Source organism: Rhinolophus ferrumequinum, chromosome 16 (assembly GCF_004115265.2).
Source record: "Rhinolophus ferrumequinum isolate MPI-CBG mRhiFer1 chromosome 16, mRhiFer1_v1.p, whole genome shotgun sequence".
Lineage (NCBI taxonomy): Eukaryota > Metazoa > Chordata > Mammalia > Chiroptera > Rhinolophidae > Rhinolophus > Rhinolophus ferrumequinum.
In genome coordinates this window covers 26463750-26484740 of record NC_046299.1, presented here as the reverse complement: position 1 = coordinate 26484740, position 20991 = coordinate 26463750, and the positions used below count along the sequence as shown (strand labels likewise).

The window sequence follows — 20991 nt, the reverse complement described above, 5'->3', positions numbered from 1 at the left end:
TTTCTTGCTATCAATCCTTTCTATGACAGGGAAGTCAGAGCGAATGACAGACTTCAGAGTAAAAGGAACCAAGGATGTACATTTTACTTGCCACATCTAAGCAGGTAAATGTACTTCTAGGGTCCCAGCAAAGGGAATTTTTAAAAATTGTGGTAAAATATATATAACGTAAAACTTGCCATTTTAATCCTTTTTAAATGTACAGTTCAATGGCATGAAGTACGGTCACATTGTGGTGCAACCATCACCACCACCTATTAGAACTTTTTCATCTTCCCAAACAGAAACTCTGTACACATTAAACAATTAATCCCAATACCCCCATATTCCTATTCCCTGACAACTACCATTCTACTCTATGAATTTGCCTATTCTACATACCTCATATAAGTGGAATAATATAATATTTGTGACTGACTTATTACACTTAGCATAATGTTTTCAAGTTTCATCTATGCTTCAGCTTGTGTCAGAATTTCCTTCCTCTTCAAGGCTGAATAATATTCCATGGTATCTATGTATATGCCACATTGTTTATCCATCAATGGACACTTGAGTGGCTTCCACTTTTTGGCTATTGTAAATAATGTTGCTACAAACATGGGTGTACAAATATCTGTATCCCTGCTTTTTGGGGGATATATACCCAGAAGTGGAATTGCTGGATCATATAGTAATTCTATTTTTAATTTTTTGAGGTACCTCCATACTGTATTCCACAGTAACTGCACCATTTTATATTGCCCCCAACAGTTCACAATCATTCCAATTTCTCCACATCCTCACCAACACTTATTTTCTGTTTTTTTGAGAATAGCCATCCTAGTGGGTATGAATTAGTATCTCACTGGGATTTTGCTTTGATCTGATACGTGATATTGAGCATCTTTTCATGTGCTTATTGGCCATTTGGGTATCTTCTTCCTAGAAATGTCTATTTAAGTCCTTTGGCTACTTTTTGTTATTGTTGTTGTTATTTTTTAAGTTCTTTTTATATTCTGGATATTAGCCTCTTATCAGATGTGTGTTTTACAAATATTTTCTCCCATCTGTTTGTTGCCTTTTCACTCTTAATAGCAAAGGAAATTTTAATGTCAAGCAAACATATTAATAATATCCCAGAAGCTATGGGCCCAAATGGATCAGAATTGAGGGTGAATTCTAATCTTCTATTAAAGACATTAACTAGGACCAAAATTAGAGTTACATGAGGTTGCAACTGCTAACAACTGCAGCATAAAGAAAAAAATATATATATCACAAGATATATATATTTTTTAGGGCACCATTTTTTATTTTAAGCAAAGAGCTCCTTAATGTTGCCGGATTTATAGATTTTTAATAATTGTTAAAACAATTTTAAAAAGAAAAACAGTAGATCTACAGAATAATGCAAACCTCACTCCAAGCTAACCAGAACCTTGCGCTAATTTATTTATGCCTGGAAATTTGAACCCCATAATCAAGTTATCTACTGCCACCTGATGACAATATCCCTTAACTACAAGTTCAGATGGTCCCTGAATACTGACTGGTAGTAGGTACACTGAATCTGCAAACCGTGATGGCAGTATCTTGTATTTGTTTTCAATACATTTGTTTTTGTGTATTGTATTCATTTTTAATGAATTTGATACAAAGGAATAAAATACAACCAATCAAAACACTAAGCTCACAAAAATTTGAGTTACCTAAAACTCACTATTAGTCTATTAGGAAATCCATTTCCTAACAATTTTCCTAGTCTTTGTCCACCTTCTCACGTCTCTTAAACATTAGCAAGTTGCACAATAAAGTGCGTAGCACAAAGCAGGTCATGAAGCAAAAGAGACTCTCCACACAGCTCAGGAATAAGGGCTCTGTCCTCAACCCCAGAAGAGAAGGACAAGCCTTTCTTTCTTTTATTTCTCACTACTCTAATCATAGAGCCCCTTCTGATTTGAAACACAGCAAAACGCTTTGAAAAATAAAAGCTATTCCAAATTCTATCCTTCTCCCCTTACAAATGAACCTATTACGGGATCCCAAAGAATAGAAGAAAACCGTTTTTGCATAAGAAAAGTCAGACTGTTCAGTTTTCTCACAGTCAATGCTGACGACAACAGCACAGCACACCTACCTTAATAAGGCCACTGAAGGACCGTGAACGGGCCCTCTTCTGTACCCGGGGAGTAGAAGGTTCGCGCCCTGGTGTCTGGGTCACAGCTTGCTTATTAAACTAAAAGAAAACATAGAGAACATTTTGTTAATATTTTCCCATCAAGAGACAGCATTCTGTAACAACCAATAGAATAGCTCAGTGTAAATACCCAGAGAAGTCCAGGAAGAAGTGAGTCTGTGCATATATTGATTAGTGGGTTGGTAAGCAAATCACAAAGACAGAAAGGATGCGGCCATAAACAAGTCAAAATGTATTAAATTAGCCTGAGGCTAATTAAAGTAAACAGCGTGCACACACACACACATACACACACACACACACACAAATCAAATTGGAATCAGATCAAGCTTCTAGAGTTAGAATCTACCAGTTTATAACAAATAAAGGAGACTCAGGAACATCTTAAATAACACCAGAGGGATGCAATCAGCAAATCCAGACTCTGGGAGACCATCTGATTTCTTTCACAAATAAACTGCAGGAGGGTGGTGTGCGGAGGGGAGAAAGAATGTGTGTTTGTGTGTTTAAATGCAATGTGGTATCCTGGACTGGATCCCAGAACAGAAAATGAATATTAGTGGAAAGATGGGTAAAATCTGAATAAAGTCTGCAATACTAATAAGAATGTACCATCGTTAATTTCCTAGTTTTGACTCTGTTAACATTAGGAGGAACTGGGGGAATAGTATGTGGGAATTCTCTGTACTACCTTTGTAATTCTTCTCTAAATATAAATCATGTCAAATTGAAAAGTTTATTCTGGGCGGCCGGTTTGCTCAGTGGTTAGAGCACAGTGCTCATAAAACCAAGGTGGCCAGTTCAATTCCCACAGGGGCCAGTGAGAAACGACGACTTGAGCTTGGAGCTGAGCTGTGCCAACAACCAGATTGAAAACAACGACTTGACATGGAGCTGATGGATCCTGGAAACACACACTGTTCCTCAATATTCCCCAATAAAAATTTTTTTAAAAAAAAGAAAATTCAAATAAACAGACAATATTTGGGGGGGGAAGAGAGAAGGGAGAGAAGGCGGGGCCTACATAATAAAAGGGACCTAGTAGATGCATCAACACCAAAAAAAAATGCACACCCCTTGGTGATGCCACTTCTAGGAAAAAATCTGCAATGAAAATACCTATCAACAAAAATGTATAAACTAAAAAATGATCTAATTTCTCCAATATGTCCAATAGAAGGCAAACTGTATATTTGCCTTCTATATTTGTCCAATAGAAGGCAAACTGAAATATTATGAAATGATTAAAATTTTAAAGCCTTTTAATGACATGGAAAATGTTCATGATATTTTATTTATTTTTATTTATTTATTTATTTTTTATTGGGGAATATTGGGGTCATGATATAATTTTAAATGAAAAGGGTAGGACATAAAAAAATGAATATATATTATGATCTCAAGCAAAAGAAAAATATGTGAAATATATATTCATAAAAATAAACACTAGAAGGAAATATTCCAAAATGTTATCAGTGGTTATCTCTGGATTATAGATGATTTTTATTTTCTTCTTTACATTCTTTTGGAGGTTTCAATGTTTCTACAGTGAATACTCATTACGTATTTTTATAATCACAGAGAAAAAATTAAGAAATAGTAATATTATGGTTTCTTTGAAAAGAAATGGCAGTATTTTAAATGTATGCAAGGAGTTTGTCAGCCTGCATGAGAAAATACTTATGCTGTAACATTTAGTGAAAAGGGAGAGATAAAAGGAAGTATATGGTATAATCATAACTATATAAAAATATATCCATAGAAAAAGACTGAAAGAAATAACCAAAATGCAAACACTGGTGGGATGAGGGATTTCTTCTTATCCTTCTCTATAATTTCCTATTTTTCTAAAAAAGAGCAAAAGTAATGTTAAGATTTTTTTCCTTTGTATTATTTTTTAACCCTCAGTGTTCTTGGTAAAAGAAGTCATTACATTTGTCTACCTGAATTGCTAGCTTAGTTTCTACCAAGAATGAAATCACTACCCTGCTTTGAATCTGTAATAATACTCAGCCAATACCCGCTAAAATTCCAGTCATAGCACAATTTGCTAGATGTCAAAGTAACTTCAAAGAGAGTGACAGAAAACTTCTCTTAAAGAACTTTGTCAATTGTTAAGAACCGCTCAGTTCAACATTTTCTGCGCAGTTGTTTATGTCTGGCCCTATCCTTGAGCTTAGGTATAAAAAAATAAATAAAAACACAGACTCTTCCCTCAAAAAGGTCCCAGATGAATAAGAAGTCAAGAGACTGACCTTGCCTATTCAGCTAAAATTCAAGAGGGACTGAGACAAAATAAATTTCCTGAGAAAGAAACTAACCAAGTCATCAGGATTTGCTCAAGCTACACTTTGAGTCTCAAAACGGCAAATGGAGAGGCCTCCTATAGCTCCAAAATAAACAAACTAGGCCATTAGAATTCCTATTTCTAGTATCAGACTAGGCCCTTGACTAACAGTGTTTTCTAACTGCAGAAAAGAGCTACCACTTTTGCTCTGCTATGCCAGCCACTTTACATAGATTCTCTCTAACCTTTACTATCATGAAACATTGGCATTACAATTATGATTTTACAAACGAGAAAACTGAAATTCAGAAAGATTAAGCTATTTGCGGAAAACATCTAAAGGGTTTACACTTTGGGAAAATGTACTGACCAAATTAGAGAAACTAACCACACTTGGATCCTTCTGTTTAACTCTAGAAATTCAAGAGCCTCCACTCCTTTTTCTAATGGGGCCGTAGTGCACAGATGACACTGAGATTCCACAGACAAGTTTGCTTTCTTAGCTGAGCCAAAGCTTGGGCCAACAAGGGCGAAAAATTAAGTGAGATGCTTAACAATATTCCCTAGTGATTCTACAACTCTGATCACATTCCTAAAACCCATCACTGTTTCCCTGCCTTCAGTCACCTGTCTGATAAGCTGTTTCTTCTTTGCCGACTCTGGCATATTGTGAACATGTTGGAACAGCTCTCTCAGTGCCTCCTCTGTCCGCTGCTGGGTCTCCTCCTGATGAGAGCAGAAATCTACCTGGTTCCATTTGTGAGATTTTGCCAGTTGGAAGGACTTAGAATGACATGAAGCTGTCAGATCAAGATCATCCTACAGAAAATTTAAAAGAAAAGTAAATTAATATATCCTATCAGCTTTGTTTTCAGGTTCCCACAACCCTGGAACAAAAAGGGGGGTGGAGGGGTGGGGAACATGGTATATTCTTATACCCAGGAACAAGAAAAATCTAAAAGCTATTATCGGATAAAGAGAAACCTATAATTATACACTATATTAACAGCCCACTCCCATGACCTGCCCAGAAAACCTAAATTCATTTAGAATATTGCCACCAAAAGTTATCTTTATATATGAGTTCAGTTTTCAAAGCATCTTTTAATCTCATGTAATTTTCACTGCTATCCCACGAACAGGGAAAGTATCATCATTCCCATTTGATAGAAGAAAAAACTGAAGTGAAGCTATAAGTTTACATTCCTCTAGATACTGAAGTGACAGGCCCACCTTGGAGCCCAAACACACCGGTTCTTAGCTGGTGGTCTTTCCCACACCTGACGACATGACGTGAAGCTACACAGCAGTGGGAGAATACCGCGACTCTCTAAGAAAACCCACACCCCAGTTAAACTAGTTGAAATCAAATACTGTGTTCCTTGTTAATACACCGAGTATTTTCTAAACTAAGGTAGAAACAAACAGGAGTGGAAAAAAATAGGGTAAGATGACAGCTTACGTTTCTAACCAAGGCAGACTAAACAAACATCACCAAAAGTACTAGTGACAGTTTTTAAACTCCTCCCTTTTAAAGATCAACAACCACATGGGATCGTGTTAATGAACAACACATATTTGCTTCCTAAGCTCACGTGATCTTAAGTCTTTTAGCTATTCAACAGTGTTACCTTACTACTGAACCTGAAATAAGGATGCATTACACCCTTATTTCTAACTGTCCTTTTATTACCACAAAATATTTAATACATTTGCTATTTACAGGCTGTTTATACCATAAGCTATAAGACCGCATCCCGGCTTTACAAAAACCTTTAGACATACAGCCTATGCCATCACTCATACGTAGAGGATACCTGTGAGAACAGACAAGAACACTGTATGTACGGACAGGCATTTCTATTTCAACATGTAACTTTCTTCTCAGTCTCTTCCCTTCTCTCAAAATAACTAGATAATTTTGAACTATAATATTAAAAACATTTTATTTTCCAGGGCTTTACTTTGATTTCAGACTTTCTTTTAAAACTCCACTAATTTCAATTACCTCTCTCCTTGTTTAGGCTAAGAGCAATTTTCTATTCTTACCTTTGATGCCTGAGTTCTGGAGCTCAAATAGTGCAATCTGGCACATTCCCGAATGTAAGCAGGAGCCTGGGGAAGATTATAAAAGAAAACCAAAACCAAATATTAGTCATATCTAAAATTCTTTCAAGACACAAGGATAGTGGTTCTCAAAATGATTTGATTGGCAGATTACTTTGGAAAAACAAAAGATCTTCAAAATGCCCTATTCTATACCTTCCACCAAAAAGATAATCTCAACAAATCTGATGGGAAAACTGTGAAAAGACACTACTATAGTTGTTTTAAGAATCAAATATGGCATGTATATATTCAAATGAGCCAGAAACAAAAATATAGATAATTTGTAGTAACGTTTGTATTTGACAAAAATCATCCCCAAAATTCTTACAAATTACAAGTGGTCATATTTTAGCATCATTGTATAGAAAATACCATTTAGAATTACTAGAGGGTAACAATGGACAAGGAAGAATTTACCTTATTGCTATATTGCCCAGAATCTTGTGACAAGTACCCTGATACAGTCCTAGCAGAAGTGTAAAATAAGACATCCACTATGGAAGAGAATTTGGCAACATCCAAGAAAATCACATTTGAATTTACTCTTTAACCCAGAAATCTCACTTCTGTGAATCTATCCTGAAGATATAACTCCAGATATATAAAACACACTTGGATAAGATTAATCAAAAAATTGGACACAACTTTAGCTGTCTAATAGGGGACCGACTGGTTGAATAAACTTTTATACATCCCTACAATGCAGTACTACGAAGTCATTAAAAAGAAGAAAGGGAAGGAGTAAGGGAAAGAGGGAAGAAAGGAAGGAGGGAAGAAACACTTTATGAACTAAAATGGAGTGATTTCCAGGATCTACTACTGCGTGAGAAAAGTTATGGAACAGTGTATAAAGAATAAGAATATACACACAAATACACATTTATTTGTTTTTACAAAACAAAACACTGAGGGATAAACCAGAAAACAATGCCAATGGTAAGGGAAAAAATGGATTCCGCCAAGTATACCTTTTCATGTAGTTGTGACTTTTCAACCATCTAAATATACCATAGATTCAAAACAATAAAATTAAATCCAAAAGGTAAAAAAGGCAAACCCTAAAAGGGAACACAAACAGAAAAAAAATGAACATATCTGTATATCAAATTGATGATATAAGTACAGCAAAAGGAATTTTTTCACCTAATTTTTGAAAACTGCATTCTGATTACATCCTTATTGAGATATAGTCAAAGGAAAAGGACTACAAGGAAATCTTAAACTTCCATCAGTAGTTTATGTAGGTTTACTGTTAGTAGTAACAGTTGTATTATTTTGAAACCAATTTATGTATATTGTAGAATAAATAACATATATAAATGCTAAGAAAATCTGGAATTTGCAATATAAGAAAAATAGAGATACAAATATAAAGTAAAAGAAGTCAATTTAGTGGTTACCAGAGGGTCAAGCAGGAGGGCAGTCGTAGATGAGAGTAAAAGGGATCAAATATATGGTGATGGAAGAAGAACTCCCTCTGGGTGGTGAACACACAACATGATATATAGATGATGTATTACAGAATTGTACACTTGAAGCCTTTGTAACTACTAACAATTGTCACCCCAATAAACTTTAATTTAGAAAAAGTCAAAAAAAAGTTCTGTAATGTTAAATTTGAATTGAAAATATTACTATGAACTAATAACTTCTTGTTAAAAAAATTTTATTCTGCTTCCTTGCCCTCAAAGAGCCAATGACACCCCAGAAACAACGAGTATACCTAGTGTTAAAGAAACCAAGGCTCCTTGGACAAAATAATTTATTCCAGGCCCAGAGCAGAGCAAGAACAGAGAGAGCTGGGGACATTTTATGCCAGAAAGGAAACACTCAAAGACTAATAAGAGTTCTGTCAAAAAGACACAGCAGGAACCAGCTTGGAAGGACAATCACAGGCCAAACTGGGACAATTTGAATATCAAAATTAGTACTGAAATTGACTAACATTTTGAACAACTAAAAATCTATGAGTCTATAGAGATACTCATAAAACAAAAGAGAGAATGAGACAGATAAAAGCTCTTCTCCAAAGAAGAAAGTCCCCTAATAAAGATTAAATAGAATTAGAAAAATCATTACTTTGTAATACCCAATGTAATCATAGATTCCAGCAGGATTATCAATGGATGCTAAAATCATTATACTACGCGATCTCCCTGCAGGTTACTTACTGTTATAAAGGGGAAAAAAATGTACCTTTATAATTGAGGTATGTGGCAGCTAGCAAAATTAGCATCACTAAGAGTGAGACAATCTGCCAGTCTGCCTCCTCATGTGACGCCATATGATGCAACATGATATACACAAACATCACCTAGGAAGTATCTTTGCCAAAACTGCTTAACCTAAATCTGATCAAGCTTCTAGACCTAACTTCCAGTTTACAGGAACTATACAGAAGAGCATAGAGGAACAAGTTAAATAACCTTGATAAAACAATGAGACAAATATAGAATGTGGATATTCTACAGCACAATTGGCCTGAATGCTTCAACAAATCAATGACATGAAGAAAAGGCGTAATGATTATTCCAGATTCAGAGTGGCATAATAATCAAAAGCAATGCATAAACCTCAACTAGCTTATGTTTAAAAAAAACAAAAAAAAAAAACACAGCTATGAAATACTTTCAGCAATTGAAGAAATTTGAATTTGTACTGAGTATCAGCTGATATGAAATTCTTGTTAATCACCTTAGATGTGGTAATAGTACTGTGACTATTAGGAGAAAATTCTGATTCTTAGGAGATGCATGCTTAAGTAGAGTGAAGTATCATGATGTCTGCAATTTACTGTCAGTGGTTCAGCCAAAAAAAAAACAAGTATGAATACATAGAGAGAGATAAAGCTGAACATTAGCTGAATCTGAGGGAGAGTGTTCACTGTCTTTCCCTTTGTACTTTTCTCTGTGTTTGAAAAATTTCATAATAAAGTTTTTAAAAAAGAAAAAGTCTTGTGACAAATACATTATGATATGTATAGCTTAATTTTTAACTTGAAAAACTATAAGGCGAGCTCAAGACCAAAAGCAATTTCTTCCAAACAAACACCACCTATTCTATAAACTTTAAAAACAAACAAAAACTCTGCCCCGAAAAAGATAACACAATTGAAGGGATACCCAGAAAAGGAGCCAGAGGCAGACTGGTTTAAATGAAAATCTGAGCGTCTTAAGTATTTTACAATTCATAGGGAACAAAAGGACTTCCCAGACAAAATGGGAATTGGCCTTAGCGGTATTTATAGGTCCCTAGGAAAATATGTGGTGACTCATGATGGAGAGAGATAAAACCAGACTGGGTCAGATAGTAGAGGACAGAACTACAAACAGTTAAGAGGAATTTTAGGGAAAATGATAGGTAGAGCAGGAAAAAAAAATACAGAGAACACAGAATGAGGCAACATTGGATGAAGGTGGTGAAAAATCCACCCAAGGAAGCCTGAGAACAAGAAGACGACAAAGCAAAAAAACAAATCTGGGGTGAAACAAGACCCCAGAATAAGTGATAGAGCACACAGAACAATCAATCATTTTTTATCCACGGGAAAAGCTCAGGGAAGAACCTAATCAGCCAAAGTGGTGAAGCAGGGGCCCACAAGGGTAACAGTTCTGACCCAAATAGAAACAGGAGAGACCCAGACCAAAATAAATCTCCAAAATATTTTCTTTCTCTCCTTTAGAGACCAACAAAGTTTCAAACAGTGCTCACACCAGCCTGGAAACAAAGGGAAAGTAGCAAAAAAAGAATCAAAACCCAAAGGATAAGAAGCCAAAGAGGGATCTGTAGAAAAGAGTAAAAACAGAATGTTTGAAAGAGTCTAATCATTAGAACTTGTACCAAGCTGAATTACATCTAGGAGACTGCACTCTAGTTTTATGTCTAAGGTTTGTACAATCTGTACTCTCAAAATCCTCTAGTGATTTGTTATCTTACATGGTAAAAGGGACTTTGCTGGGCTGGTATGAAGGACCTTGCAATGGGGAGATTATCCTACGTTATTCGGGTGGGTTCAGTATAATCACACGGGTCCTTAAGAGCAGAGATCCGTTCCCAGCTGTGGTCAGAGGGAAACGTGACTACAGAAGAATGGTCAGAGAGATGCCACACTGATAGCCTTGAAGGTGGAGGAAAGGGACCATGAGCCAAGGAATGTGGGCAAGCTCTAGAAGGTGGAAAAGACGAGTAAGCAGATTCTCTCCTGGAACATCCAGCAAGGAATGGAGCCCTACCAACACCTTGATGTTACCCAGTGAGACTCATGTCAGCCTTCTACAGAACTGTTAAGATAATAAATTTGTGTTGTTTTAAGTCACTTAAAAAACAATCCTTCACAGTGAAGTACAACTTCATTACATAGTATTCGAATTATGTACACTAGACAATGGGAGAGTGAGCAAGGGCTCCAAAGGCCAAGAGATCAGAAGGTGGAAAGGCTAGAAACCGTAAGGTCTGGTGAGCCTCTGAGATTCCACCTCTCCTTTAACTTGTGGGTGGTGGCTATGAAAAGCTAACCCCATATCAATAGCAACAAGAAAACTCAATGGAAGATTTCTATTAGAAACTGCAGTTAGAAATTCCCCATTTTGATTCACGACTACTGTCAAGTAAAGGCTTTACTCTCCATACTCACAGCTCCTCTCTACTTATCTCCCATAAATCAGTGCTTTGGAACTAGTTCTTCCCCCAAAACAGGAAGTATATAAAGAACTGGTTTGAAAAATACTTGTTCATCATTAAAAACCATTCTTCCTCCTGTTGTCCTACATCTAGTGCTCTAATTCACTTATCTAGATCTTGACCTCTCACTGCCTATAAACTTTGGCCTGGGCACCTAAAGCCATGATGCATCATCTCTGACCCTTTGTTCTCCAGCCTACTAGGTAAGCCAAACATTCTGACATGAACATTTCTAAACGCTAGACTCTGGATCACTTACCATCCGATAGTGGATAAATCCTAGGGTGGCCTCCATGTTCATACCCTACGTAATCCCCTCTTCTTGAGTGTGGGTGGAACTTGTGACTTGCTTCTAACCAATAGAATACTGGTGACTGACTGTCACTCTTGTGATGATTAGGTTACATTATATGGCCAAGGGGATAGGGTGGCATGACCATGATTAGGTTATGATTTACCGTAATATACATACATATATACTTATTATACACAAATGTATATATACTGCTTCATCTTCATCTTGTTAGCACACACTAGAGAGAGACTCTCCTGCTGGCCTTGAAGAATCAAACTGATATGATGTAAGAAAAGAGACAAAATGAGGTGAAAACTTAACTAAAAAGGAACCAGGACGAGCCAGAGCAATGAGGCAAGAAAAGAAATAAGACACCAAAATTGGAAAAGAAGAAATAAAATTATCTCTGTTCATAGATGATATGATCTTATATGTAGAAAGTCCTATAGATTTCACAGAAAAATTGTTAGAACTGATAAACAAATTCAGCAAAGTAGCAAGATACAAAGTCAACACATAAAAATCGGTTAGATATATAATAAACAACGCAAAAAGGAAATTAAGAAAACAATTCCAAAATGTGGAATATACATAAAATGGAATATCTTTCATCCCTAAAAAGAAAGGAAATCCTGACATATGCTACAACATGGATGAAACTTAAAAACATTAAAGTGAAATAAGCCACACACAAAGGCAAATTCTGTACGATTCCACTTATATTAGGTACTTAATAGTCAAAATCATAGAGACAGAAAGCAGAATAGCAGCTGCCAGGGCCAAGGGGGAGAGGGAAATGGGGAGGTATTGTTTAATGCATACAGAACTTCAATTTTGCAAAATGAAAAGAGTTCTAGAGATGGATGGTGGTGATCTTTGCACAACAATATGAGTATTATTAGTGCCAATGAGCACTTTAAAAAGGTTATGATGGTAAATTTTGTCATGTGTATTTTACCACAATAAAAATTAAAAAACTGAAAAGAAAAAAAGGAAAAAAAAAAGGAACCAAACCTGGACGGTCTTCAAAATTCTCAGCCTTTCCATATAGCAAAAGATACTATAATTAAGAAATTCACTCTCAGGAAAGTGCACTCTAAAAAAAAGGCCAAGTAAATGACTATACAACCTTTTGCTAAAATCCACGAACATCAGAAGGTCAGAATACTCAGTCACACAACCCTTTCAAGAGAGTAAAGGTGTGCCTCACAGATCCTCTCACTCAAACCAGGGTCTCTAGGAAGCTTAAAGGTATTGTCCCTCAGCATTCTCAGCAGGAGAGCAGGTAGAGAGGGTTTATCTCCAAAATATTTGTACATGTGGCTTTTGCCTCATGAAGTGACTCCCACTAAGACCCACAGAGTTCTTGAGAAAACTACGTCGGCAAAACACTGCTAGTTTGGACTAAAAAGGACAAAGAGTACATACAAAATAGAAGAAGGCTGTCGGACCCTCAGAAGCCCACTGGCAGGAAGCAGGCAGCACTCAGTGACCAGCATATGCTGCCTTCCAAGAAACGGATGATGACTCAGGGTGAAGCCAATGACCAGGGCGCAGAGCTCTCCCTGCTCGGCCTCCAGATACCTCCCTATTGCTCCCCACCTTGGTTGTTCCCTCTGGGTCTTGCCACTGCCTGTCTAATCTGCTTTCCAGTCCCCGTCAGGGCCTTTCTTTTCTAGTCATCAGTCATCTTTAGAGCCCTGCTTAGGATCCCACCTTGCGCCATCCTCCTTGTCCAGTTACTACCCAAATCCCATCCCTTACCTACCTTAAAAAGTTTCTGGGAGTGTTTAATCATAAAAGCCATCCCATGGTTTAACTTTGCGATATTTTCTTGAAGGTCATTTGCAGTGACCTGTCCAGAGGAAAAGAAACCAAAAAGGGGGAATTAAGAGCTGGGAAGTAGAAGGCAGAGAACTCTATTTACTTACCAATAATCTTATTCTTTCAAAAGTATGAAAGCTTCTATCCCTAACAAAGGTGCCTCTAATTCAGCGTTTAATTCTGGAAAGGCTTTTTGTTTCAACAGATTTCCACTGGAGTGACATAATCTAGGAAGAACCATGTGTCCCTGAAGTGACCAGGTAATCCTTGAGCACCAATCTTCATTTCCTAATTCTGCTTGAAAATTAGACATGCAAGCAGAGTTGCTAAAGATATAGTCAGGGAAAAGGGTCAGGAAAAACAGAATGTGTGCCAACAGCCAAGGACATTGCATCTTTAGAGAACCTGGAGTTTCTCCAAAGACAAAAGAGAACTGTCATTACTAACTGATACCAAAGGTGACATCTGTTTCTTAAAAACAGGGCCGGTATGGTGGCTCAGGCGGTTAGAGCTCCATGCTCCTAACTCCGAAGGCTGCCGGTTCGATTCCCACATGGGCCAGTGGGTTCTCAACCACAAGGTTGGCAGTTCAACTCCTCGAGTCCCGCAAGGGATGGTGGGCTCCACCCCCTGCAACTAAGATTGAACACGGCACCTTGAGCTGAGCTGCCTCCTGGATGGCTCAGTTGGTTGGAGCGCGGGCTCTCAACCACAAGGTTGCCGGTTTCGACTCCTGCAAGGGATGGTGGGCTGTGCCCCCTGCAACTAGCAACAGCAACTGGACCTGGAGCTGAGCTGCGCCCTCCACAACTAAGACTGAAAGGACAACAACTTGAAGCTGAATGGCACCCTCCACAACTAAGATTGAAAGGACAACAACTTGACTTGGAAAATAAAAAGTCCTGGAAGTATATACTGTTCCCTAATAAAGTCCTGTTCCCCTTCCCCAATAAAATCTTTAAAAAAAAAAAAAACACAACACAGTCAAATGGTCATTGATTCCCTTCTCGTCTCTCCTGCCTCGTTTTCAGCACTTCAGCATCTCTACTACCCAAAAGCACTCATCCTCAACATGCACCTTTATAGGCACAGATTGCTCACTCCTTTTTCACAGTCTGTTAGCTGGTTCTAAAATCCTTCCATTACGAAGCTTGATCTCCTTAACACGGACGTATATTGGTGTGTCCTCTCCTTCTCACCACCTAAACATCCACCCCAACCTCGTCCCCACCCTCCACCCACCTTTTCCTGGGCAGATGTTATTTCTGACCCAGAACTTTATATAATTTTGGCACTAGTTACTTGTTAGGTAAAACGTGCCACATAACCTCTCTCTTTTACCTTCCTCTTCTCACTTCTTATATCCCCAAAATACTTTATAAGTCACCATATCCTATATATTTCTATTATCTTTTCCAACTACTTTGTCAGGTAAGAAATTATGCCCAATTTACAGAGGAGGAGCCAAAGCATAGAAAGAGTCAAGAACACAGGTCACAGCTGGTTTTCAGCTTCCAACCCAGGTATCATGGCTCCCTATTCCATCCTACAGTATAACCTATATTATGAATGGACAGGAATATGAAGCTATGTGCTTCCAGGTCAAGAATTAGTTCAAAAGACTTTAATTTATTTCTCATGTAAGTCATGGAGAAGGTCATGATCTCAGTAATAAGAAGCACATTCAGCTTTATCTAAGGAAAGAATATCTACAGGAAATAGAAAAGTTAGGACAAGGCAGGATTGTTCTAGTATGTGTTCCCTATCTAAAAGCTTACAGATATTTTCCTATAAGATCACATAGCTCTATTCTAAACTCATACTATGCAATCTTCAGAAATGAATTTGATTTCCCAAGAAGACTTTTATGTTAAGAAGGAATTCATATTGACCAGCCTAAATGGGTACTCTAGTTTATGTAGTAGTAGCTATAATTTTCCACTAAGAGTTTCCACTAATAAATTGTCATTCAGGTTTATCAGAGATTGATTTATAAAAGAGATTAACAGGAACTGGGCCCCTCAGGTTTGATGACTCTCAAATGAACTAATAAAGTAAGTTCCTAAACTTGTAAAGCTGAAGACTAGACCTTGGACCCTTGATAACCTCATCAGGGTACAGTCACAGGGTGAGGCCCAGCCCAAGAAAACCCAGCAGTCTTTGTTCTTCCCCTCAACACTCACATTTTTTGGCCACAGGACATGGGGTGCAAACATAAGGGCAAGGTTGTAGGCAGACATCTTATTCTTGTCTTGTTTCTTCGCTGTTTGGTACAGGAGATCGAGCAGTAACTTCAGTAAGTTACGATTGGGTGGAGGGAGAATGAGGAAGAGCAACTGAAGAGCCTCGATTTGCCGCTCCTTATCTGGTACAGTGGTCTTGTTTCCTTTATCATCAAACTGCATCAAATCTTGAGACAAAGCAGAGGATTGCAAAGAAGGGAGAAAACACAAGAAAAAAAAATTAATGCTCTTACTGTTATTCTCCCCTCAACTCCAATCAAAGAAAGAAAAAAAAGAATCAGACATAAACAAAGATTATAGCAAAATATAAGAAAATAATTTCAATACAATTCAATAATAAAAACACAAAAACCTAATAAAAAAATGGGCAAAGACTTGAACAGATATTCCTCTAAAGAAGATACACAAGGGCCGGCCCGGTGGCTCAGGTGGTTGGAGTGCCGTGCTGCCCTGGGCTACCATGTGCCGCCATGAGCAGCTGGTGGCCAGCGTGAGTGGCCAGCAACCATCGTGGGCTGCTGTGTGTTGCCGTGGGCTACCATGTGCTGCTATGAGTGGCCAGTGGCCAGTGTGAGTGGCTGGCAGACATCGTGAGTGGCCAGCAGCCAGTGAGTGCTGCCATGAGCTGCCTGACCGATGACTGGCGACCGACTGCCTCAGCCGGGGGACCGCAAGGCTCATAATACCAGCATGGGCCGGGGAGCTGTGTCCTACACAACTAGACTGAGAAACAACGGCTTGGACAGGAGTGGGAGGGTGGGGGGAGGAGGAAGAAAGAGGGGGGAGAAAAAAGAAGATATACAAATAGGCAATAAGCATCCATAAACTCAGCATCATTAGCTATCAGGGAATGTAAATCAAAACCACAATGAGACACTGTTTCATATCCACTAGTATGGGCTGTAATCAAAAAGACTGACAATGACAAGTGTTGGCAAGAATGCTGAGAAAATTAAACCCTCCTCCGTTGCTGGTGAGAATGTAAAACAGTACAACCACTTTGGTAAACAGTTTGGCAGTTCCTCAAAAAGTTAAACATAGAGTTAGTTACCATATGACCGAGCAATTCCACTCCTAGGGGTACACCCAAGATAAATAAAAATATGTCCACACATATTTTTAATAATTCCTTCCCCTTTACTTTTCCTCACCCAGATAATTTACTGCTAAAGGAAGTATGAGAGTGAATTATACTCTGATAACAGGATAATCCAGGCAGCTTCTCGTGGAGTGAGAATCATTGTTTCTCCCCTAACAGAGTACATAGGTTATCAATAAAACAATCCCCTGGATAATCAGAATTTCAAAGGCCACTAATAACCATTTGGGCATAATTCACATAGACCCGAAAATGATTACAGTGTGTTGTTTAAGCTGCTGAAACGCAATAATAATTCCAGGTTTCGGAAAGGCAGGTCATATTTCTAGAAACTGCTCCCTGTTAATATGAAATTGAAAACAAAACCCTCTTCCAGTTATCAGCAAGGTGTTTCAATTGCTACAACTGTACCACACCTCAATATGTTCTCAAAGAACAGTGACTCACAGGGTAGTAAAGGGGAGGATTTCAAATATTGTATAAAATTCACTCAATCGGAAAGCAAACAGAAAAAGCATTCTTTATGTTAACCCTTATAAAAAGAACTTATCAATATCTTCCATATCTTTTTCAAAATTCAACAATTTTTTTTATTTCTCTCCAAATTAACTGTGAAGTTACATAACATTCTAGTAATATTTACTCATTTGTATCATCTGGATTGCTACCGATTGCGCTAAAATAATCTAATCTTACTAGATTTTAGAAATTCAAACTTAGTTTTTTTAATGTAGTAAAAAGTATTGAAAAGAGAAAAACCTTATATTTATTTCCCTTAAAATGAGAAGCAAAAGGAAAATGCTCAAGGGCAGAAAACTAAGTACATGCAGTATGGACTTTGATGCTGCAAGCACTCAGAGCCTATAGCAGCATAACAGTTATACAATTTAAGAACGAACTCCCTACCACACAGGCATAAAGGAGAATGAAGAAATTATGAGCTGAAAATGGAACATTCTCCAAGATACATTTAAAAAAAAAAAACGCCTCAGAACCATGTATATAACACCCTACCATTACATAAAAAGAGAGAAAAGGAATAAATGTAAGTACTTGTAAGTGTATAAAATATCTCTGGAAGGATACATGAGAAATCCTAGCATTGGTTGCCTCTAGGAAGAAAAACTGAGTTCTGGAGAATAAGAGTGGCAGAGAGGCTTTTCACTGTATACTGTGGCGAACCCTTTGAATTTGAATTATATGAATGTATTGACAATTTAGAAAAAAATAAAATTATTTTTAAAAAACAAGCTTCCAAGAGTAGAGAGGATCTCAAATGAGGCATAATAACATCTAGCAAAAGTCTCAGACCAAAGCAGATGTAGCACACCTGTAAGCCTTTCAGGTATGTAAATCAATCCAATAAAAAGCATACATTTACGGAGCAACTGAAATATTCAAAGCACGATACGAGGATCCGTCAGGGATGTAAAAATAAATAAAACCCAGACCTTATCTTCAAAGGAGCTAACTTAGCAAGAGAAACATTGAATTAAATCAAACTTAGCTGGCCCATACTTACAGGCACCCACAGAAGTCCAGAAATGTCATGAAGTCTTAACCAACATTAGCAGAAGTATTGCTGTGGATTAGTTACAAACAACAGAAAATTCCAAAGGACTTCACTAAATTGAAAGAAATGTATTTACCCCTCCTTTTCACCACCTATACTCACCAGCAATTTTGAGGTGTGCGTGAAAATGTTTGTGTGTCAGCAGGGGCTCAGGTAACTCTCCTAGAAACACCTTCAGCAAGGTGGCGACGTCATTGGAGTGAAACTCCCCTGATTCCAAGTCAATATCCGTTCCGTTATTGAGAGCATCCCTTAAAATCTGCTGCCGGACACTATTCCCTGGTACTCTAAACAAGCCCTCTACTCGCAAGTCTGTTTAGCAAGGAAGAAAACAGGACAGGAAAAAGGAAGCAAAAAGAGAAAGTATGATTAAAATAAGTCATAAAAAGCTACTTTACAGTTGAAAGGCCCCTTACAAAGACGGTGAAGGAGGTTTTTGCCTTTTTACCCAGAGTAGTTTAGAACCCTGGCCCCTGAGGACATCCCTGAGCACCTGGAGATCTCCCAGACTAAGAGGTGGTTTGCCAGCACTCGATTCAACCTCCTGAGGCACCATATGGAGACTGAATTTAATGTAAACAATCAAAATGAGCTTGAAAAATAAGTTGAAAGAAAAGACAAATCTCCCCTGAAGTCCCCTTCCCTTTGGCCAACCGAGACTTTGTTTGAAGGGGCTGAGCTCATCTGTTGAGGTTTGTTGCTCCTCTAAATGGTGTCCCAGCCCAAAATGAATCTAGAGTCTCTGTGTTGCTCCAGGAATTGAACTCTGACCTGTCACATCACCTTTCAGTCTAAGAGTCCTGGAAACTTAGGGTCATCCCAACTAAACTATGCTTCCCTACCAACTAGGTTCTATGCTAATCTAAGGGGATAAAAAAGGTAGGACATATAGTTTTGGTTTGATCTGGAAGAAGCATGCGAGTTCATGTGCTCAGCTTAGATACATATTTATCTTCATATAACTCCCTAATTGAAGGGTCCAAGTTCACATGCCTGTACGGCCAAGCAGGTAACCGTAAATTAGATGAATGAACAGGAATCATAATAAACTAGAGAGCACACATGTGTGTTCTAGCTGATTGTGTCAAAGCGGCAATGGGCCCAAGGATGCTAGATCTTCCTATCATCCCAAGAAACCGAGAACCTCAACTTCCCCCATTTTAAAACACAGATAAACTGATTTTGTTTTTAATTTAATCATTTGCCAACCAAATAAAACATGAATGTAGGTGACTCAAGCCCTTAGGCTGCCAGATTACAACCTCTGCTCTAGCTCCTAGCAACAGTGTCCACACAGAATAAGCCATAAATGTTTGTGTTGAATTTATCAAAGCATCACATAATGCCACACATTGCACATACACTCAGCTGTCCAAGTACTTAGAGCAATGACATAATCAGCATGAGTACTGAAAAATGAAATAGAAATTAAGAGAAGAGTGTATTTTAATCATAGAATTCTAGGGATGAAAAGGACCTTTGGTGATAAATCATGCTCCCTTGAATAGACGTTATGATTCTTTAGGGACAATGTATTTTTCCAGAAAAAATGTCTAAGTCAAGGAGAAAATGTGATTTCATAGACATTATCTAATTTATATACATCCGTGAGAAAAAACAACTATATGAATTGAAATTTAAAAGGAAATATATTTAGAAATATGCCACCTGAAATTATCACTGACTAATGTCTTTGTTGATGGTTAATTGGCACTTACTAACTCAAGGATGTGAACTCCCAATAGAAAACTGACAATCCTTTATTAACAAAGAACAACAAAATTTCAAGGAGTCTTACTTTTGTGTAGATATTCAATTAGTTGGTATATCTGGGCGATACCTTCCTCTGTCAGTGGGGATCCAAATACTACTCCTTTTTCTAAAAAAAATGGAAAGGATAGGACAGGGCTATGTTTCCACAAATAGTACAAAATCAGCACACGAAAAACCACTCAAGCATCTTATGTTACAGTTCAGCAAATGTTTTCATGAGGTCAGTAAACCAAAGCCTTAGAGCTAGAAGTGCACCAGAAAATGCAACCAAAACGACTCTTCAATCAACTCTATGCAAGTTTAATATTAGATGGTAGGTTCCTTGAAGGCAAAGACCATCTTCATATTTAAGAATAATATCTAAACTGTTGATATTTCATTTAAAAACAAACAAAAAATAGAACTTAAGAATCCTAATTGTCAAAGCACAACAGATTATCCACCAGAGTTGGTACAGGGTCTAATCTGTTATAATGTTTCAACTTTCTGCTACGTTAATGATTTCCTTACATTTAATGAAATAAAATAGTATCTCTTTCATATCTTATCAAAAGCAGTGCTACAATTTATTTTCTGGGAAGGTATTTTTTTGGGGGGGTGATTCATAGGTATTTGCCTTATCAAAGCATTCCATGAAATGAAAATATTTGAGAACTAACTACTGCAATAAAAACATATTCAAACTTTCTTCACTGTACTCTCCCGCCGTGTTTTTTAAGTTTGTTTTTTAAAACATTATGTTAGTACAATATTAAAAGGGCATAAAAACCAAGGTACTCCTGATAACTACCTAAACTAACGGTGTCAATTTCTCAGGCACTGATATATTTGCTTTAGTTTATCTAGACTGTTTTCATATTTTTATGAAAATAACTTAAGGTTTCACTACTTAGGGGGAAAAATGCTTTACGGTTCACAGCATACTCCTC

General features: G+C 37.5%; 1 protein-coding gene across 5 annotated transcripts in view; it reads right to left on the bottom strand.

Annotated features, from left to right (window-relative positions):
• Positions 1-20991, bottom strand: part of ARHGAP19 (Rho GTPase activating protein 19) — a 61536-nt gene that overhangs the window by 9842 nt on the left and 30703 nt on the right. For all 5 annotated transcript variants that reach the window (XM_033130963.1, XM_033130959.1, XM_033130962.1 and 2 more), the window contains exons 3-9: positions 20088-20168; positions 18392-18601; positions 15558-15784; positions 13319-13405; positions 6516-6581; positions 5094-5285; positions 2120-2218 (exon numbers count right to left, since the gene is read on the bottom strand). In XM_033130963.1, the coding sequence (XP_032986854.1) occupies positions 2120-2218; positions 5094-5285; positions 6516-6581; positions 13319-13405; positions 15558-15784; positions 18392-18601; positions 20088-20168 (962 nt within the window). The remainder of the gene's footprint in view (positions 1-2119; positions 2219-5093; positions 5286-6515; positions 6582-13318; positions 13406-15557; positions 15785-18391; positions 18602-20087; positions 20169-20991) is intronic.